General features: G+C 43.7%; 1 protein-coding gene and 1 pseudogene across 1 annotated transcript; one reads left to right on the forward strand and one right to left on the reverse strand.

The window, feature by feature from the left end:
- The first annotated feature begins 969 nt into the window (after positions 1–969).
- On the forward strand, positions 970–2,494 carry LOC146199470 (uncharacterized; annotated as a pseudogene).
- An 894-nt stretch (positions 2,495–3,388) lies between these two features.
- On the reverse strand, positions 3,389–4,420 carry LOC146199471 (uncharacterized). Its single transcript, XM_084592133.1, has one exon. The coding sequence runs from the start codon at positions 4,418–4,420 to the stop codon at positions 3,389–3,391; it is 1,032 nt and encodes a 343-aa protein (XP_084448259.1).
- Between the last annotated feature and the right edge of the window lie 906 nt (positions 4,421–5,326).

Raw genomic sequence — 5,326 nt, forward strand, 5'->3', positions numbered from 1 at the left:
ATATATATATATGTATATATATATATATATATATATATATATATATATATATATATATATATATATATATATATATATATATATATATATATATATATATATATATATATATATATATATATATATATATGTATATATATATATATATATATATATATATATATATATATATATATATATATATATATATGTATATATATATATATATATATATATATATATATATATGCTGCATTTATGAAGCAGTGCATGAAAATATTTCTAACAAGACCATGACAGGACTGTTCAGCGTGGCGCATTATTCTTCCAAACCAATATAATTTATAAGCGTTAGCAAAAGGCTTCTGTAATATACCTGAGTTATATAGATAATAAAGAAACCAGTAAAAAAAAATAAATAAAAAACATGTGCGAAGGCTCGCTTCGCGCTGTCGTTTCAGTTAGCTGTTTCTGAATATGTTGTACAACTACAGAATTGACACTTTGCTGCTCAAGGCAATAACTAAAATGTTAACTAATTGGCAGCAGTTCTTTGATTACTTTTTTTCTGCCGCCCGATTTTTACTCTATATGCTGGCCCGAGGCGTTGCCAACGTTCCAATGTGGAATGGATAACAAAACGTGGCTCTTCGCAAACATTCACGAGTCTTAAGCTCGAGGTGCGAAACAAGTCGCAATCACAGACAGGTCCTGGAATGATATAAAGGGAGGAAAAAAGAAAAAACACCTCGGCGAACACATGACTAGATGTCATGTCTTTGCATAAACGCGGATATGCTCATGACGGTCAACAAACTATACATGGCTTGCACGTGACGTCACGTCGTCTGCTTTTTCAGCCGGCGGCCATGTTTGCGACCCGATCGCATGCCCGGTGGTCATTTGCTCGTGTATGTCGGATTTTATGGCATTGTTCTCGGCGGTTTGTTGGATGACATTCATGTAAAATGGCTGCAAATGAACCGTTCAATGCGAGCTATTATTCCGACCTCATCGGGAGCACTCGCCTCCGCTACGACGAAAAAATCAAACTGCGATAACATCGATCCGTACATGTTGCGGCCCGGAACGGATTGCAGTGCCGATGTAAGCTTGTTCCCTGAGGTGACACACGGTGACATCGTCACGTACTTGGTTTTTTCCGCGAGCTTTGTTACACTGGAGCACATGAAAGCATTCAAGTCTTTGGAAGCGCATAATTACTTCACCAGCGGTTGGGTGAAACACCTTTCTGCCAAGCCACTTCAAGATGACAAAGTGCTCCTGCTTGGCGAGGTAAGCCCAATGATTTATGACTTTTGACAACATTTGTGAACATGTTGTGGTGATGCACGATTTTTATGAGCTGTACCCAGCTTTGCGAGGTGTACGGTGCATTTGAAGATGGCTTGTTCGATTGTGTGCGCGCGACAGCGGCTAAGCACGAGAAAAACGAGCCTGCACTGAATGGACCTCACGGTCGCCTTTTTTTTTTTTTTTGCACAGTCTCGGGTGTCTCGTTCACGAAGTGAATCAAACCACTCAGCATTACATGCACTGAACTCTGAGCTGCGCGGTCTGTTCAGCGCATCTGAGGCACGACGTTAGATGGTGCACGCGACCGCGCATCGAGCGCTTGAAAAGCAAGCCAGCAGTGTCCCCGAGGCCGCCAGTTTTTAATCTGCGTTGTTTGGATGGTGCAGCGAACTGATCAGATAATGCGCGCTGCATTACATGCACAGAAACTGTGTTCCTTACTGTTTTTTAAACCATTGTCTCCGGGCCCAAAGCGTAACTAAAACTAAAGCAGTTTTAAAACGATTGGCCACTAACATTTGTTCTTGATAATTTATTTATGCAGGTGAATCATTCACAGAGACTGGGCAACCGACCTCTTCTAGCGTGGCTGCTATGCAGAAAGAATGGGACTGTGATTACTGCTCACTGCACTTGTATGGCAGGAGCAGGTGAAGCGTGCTCACACATTGGAGCTTGCTTGTTTGCAGTGGAGACCGGAGTGAAAATAAGGCAGTCTACAAGCTGCACACAGAAGGAAAATGTGTGGCTGCCGGCATATGTAGAAAAATTAAATTCAAAAGGTTGAAAGATATCAACTTTACGTCGTCAAGTGGGAAGAAGAGGATGCTTGAGACAACCGACCCCTCAAAGGAAGCAAGAGTGGTCAAGCCACGGGCACATGTCCCACCACTTTCTGCGCTGGAGCAGGAAGCATTATACAAGTCCATCCAGAATGCCAATATTGTACCAGCAGTGTTTTCTGTGCTGCCTAGCTACAATGGTCCTTTCAAAAACCCAGTGAAAAAGCAAGATGCAAACCTTCGATCATTGTATTCAGAGAAGGTGCTACCAGATGACCTGGATACACTTGTAGAAAAGGCCAATGACATCCTCCCAAGCCTTCAAATAAATGAGGAGACTGCAAAAGAGGTTGAGGCCTCTACAAGACAACAAAGCAGTTCACCAGCCTGGCATTCTTACCGAGCAGGAAGGGTGACTGCATCTGTTATGAAGCGTGTCTGCCACACTACCGCAGAAAAACCAAGCATATCACTTTTAAAATAATATGCTACCCAGAGAAGCAGTCTTTACATACGCTCGCCACCACATGGGGTATCAAGAATGAGCCCCAGGCCTTAAAGGCATATCAAGAGAGCGAAGCTCAAAAGCATGATTCTTTCCAGTGCTCCAAGTCAGGGCTTCACATAAACACAACGCATCCTTTTGTTGGAGCCACGCCCGACTCTCTTGTTACCTGTACATGTTGCGGAAAAGGAGTCGTGGAAGTGAAGTGCCCCTATTCACTTAGGGAAGTGAAAAATCCTACAGAAATGGCCACCCCAAGTTCATGCCTGGAACTTTTCGATGGTGTCCTGAAATTACGACGACAACATGCTTATTTCTATCAGGCCCAGACACAGATGGCCGTGTGTGATGTTGAGTGGTGTGACTTTGTTGTGTGGGCACCCGACGCACTGCATGTGGAGCGAATTGGCAAGCAAAAGCAGTTTTGCGAAGACATGCTGGCTTCTGCAAAGAAATTCTTCATCCATGCAATTCTACCCGAACTGTTTAGCAAGTACTTTACAAGGCAGCACGCAGTCCCAGGAACAAACTCTTCGAAAGAGGATGCCTATTGCTTCTGCCATGGGCCGGAAACTGGAAAAATGGTTGCTTGCGACAACAAAACATGCCACTACAAATGGTTCCATTTTTCTTGTGTTGGGCTCAATAGAGCACCAAAAACTGTCCAATGGTTTTGTCCAGATTGCAAAGGGCCAAAAGGCTAAGTTTCCAGTTCAGCAGCCAAGCACAATACAATCATAATGAAGACACAGAGCAGATGCAAAGTACAGTGCTTTATTGAAATGCACTGAAACAAGATTTCCCATCACTCACTCGGGACGTGCTCTTCTGCATTGTCTTTCTGGGCTGCAACAATTGATGAGCACAGATTTGATAATACGCAACAAACAGTCACTATTTTGTCGAGAGGAGTGGTCTTGTCTCCTGGCCGACACACAACAAAATCGATGGGTATGACAGACTTCAAAATAATAAACTTATTTCTTATCAGCCCAATTACTCTCTCAACGTGTATGCGCACATTTGCCAGCTTTCTTGTGCTTTGCACTTCTTCTGCTGAGAGCTGTTTCTTCCCTTTGGTGTAGGCTGGCACATGGAGTCTGGCACAATAAAAACCAATGCTCTCACTCACGTTGAACCCTCGGTCCGCAAGAACTACATCTCCAGGCACCAGATGGTCCAAAAATCCACAGTGTTCAGTAATGTGTTTGTCACTTGTTCTGCCCCCCCAACCTTCAGATATAAAGGTGACAACACCCTGCGGAGCAATCCCAATTAAGTACTTCGCCGTATTGCTACCTTTATACTGAGACCATGTTTCACACCTTGGAAGGTATGAAGATGGTCTTTCTATTTTTATTTCGAAGCAGTCAATAATGACTGCCACATTGCTACCGAATGAATCATAGAATGCCTGTGGCATAGTCTGCTGCAAGGCGTTTCGTGTTGGCCAGACAATTTCATCCTTAAGCCTGCAATATGCCACATGCAACCATTTGTTAAAGATACGAGATACTGTTGCCTCTGAAACGTTAAAGCGAAAGCTAAGATCAGCATTCTGAAGGTTTAGTTTCAGCTTCATCATGAAGACAATGTATTCCTGAAACTTGGAGAGGCTGTTGTTATCATTGTGTGAAACAAAGCTTGTGAGAGCTTGGAATACAGCAAACAAAACTGTAAAGTTTGCCATTCCAGTGTAAAGCCGCACTTTTGCATCAGAACTTTTCAGCGCGGCTTCGGACATCTCAAGTTGCTCTTTTTCTTTCTGCAGCGCATAAAGTTGTTCGTTGACAGTCACAGAATGCAGCTCCAGAGCCTTTATGTCTTCCATTGTCATTTCGGTCTGAATGGAGATCCCTAGAGGAAAAAAGAATTTTTGCACATTCATCACCAGTAGCTGCACAGAGAAAGGTATGAATGGCTAGGCATCATTCCCTACATAGAACTGCAATCCAAGGGCTTTTAAACGAAGACTAGAACGAGTACTTGTGCCCCCCCCCCCCCCCTTAATTTCCTTCCCGCAAAAAAAAAAAAAAAAAAAAGCCGAACCTGTTTCACGTTCGTCAGTATCGACTTGCTCCTCTTGCGATGGCTGTGGCGAATATGAGCGGCGCCCGGCGATTCATCTGAGGTTACTGCATCAGCATCAGTCAGCCGCTTTTGCGCATATCGCTTCTCTCTGCGATCGTGCCGCGCAGAATCAGCATGCTTGGTTCCGTAGCCGAGGTTGAGAGACGGGGCCCAATCAGGATTTGTTTTGTCGAACAGTTTCGATGGTTCGCCTGCGGATACAAGTTTACAAGTTTTCCATGTTTCTGTAGAATGTCTTCGTTTTAAAGTCGGCGTACATGAGTAGAAATGAGGCATAGCATAGCTAGTCTTAACTAAAACAGCGTAAGGGGCAAAAAATTACACGGACACGCACAACTCTGAAAATGGACGCACTCGGAACTGGTGTCTGCGCGTTCGCTTTGCGTTGTTTTTAAAGAGATTGTAATGTAAGAGTTGACTCACCTGTTATGAAATGGATGCCGCATACTCGCACATTACGACCTTCGTGATTGAACTGAGTGCGTTTGATGCGCGCTAACCACAAGTTGCGACGCTTCTCGCTCAAGTTTCTGGTCTTCTCGCATTGGTTTTGTATGACTTTTGGCAGAGAAAAGAACCTCATACTGGTCGGCTGTTTCTTTCTCCCTTTGACGTCGCTGCGATTGGAGCAGCCAACAATAGCGCAATTAAC

Source organism: Amblyomma maculatum, chromosome 2 (assembly GCF_055883805.1).
Source record: "Amblyomma maculatum isolate TAMU_Amacu chromosome 2, ASM5588380v1, whole genome shotgun sequence".
Classification (NCBI taxonomy): Eukaryota; Metazoa; Arthropoda; class Arachnida; order Ixodida; family Ixodidae; genus Amblyomma; species Amblyomma maculatum.

Excerpts from the sequence above, each read along its gene's own strand:
- LOC146199471 (XM_084592133.1), bottom strand. The coding sequence starts at position 4,420 with ATGACAATGGAAGACATAAAGGCTCTGGAGCTGCATTCTGTGACTGTC.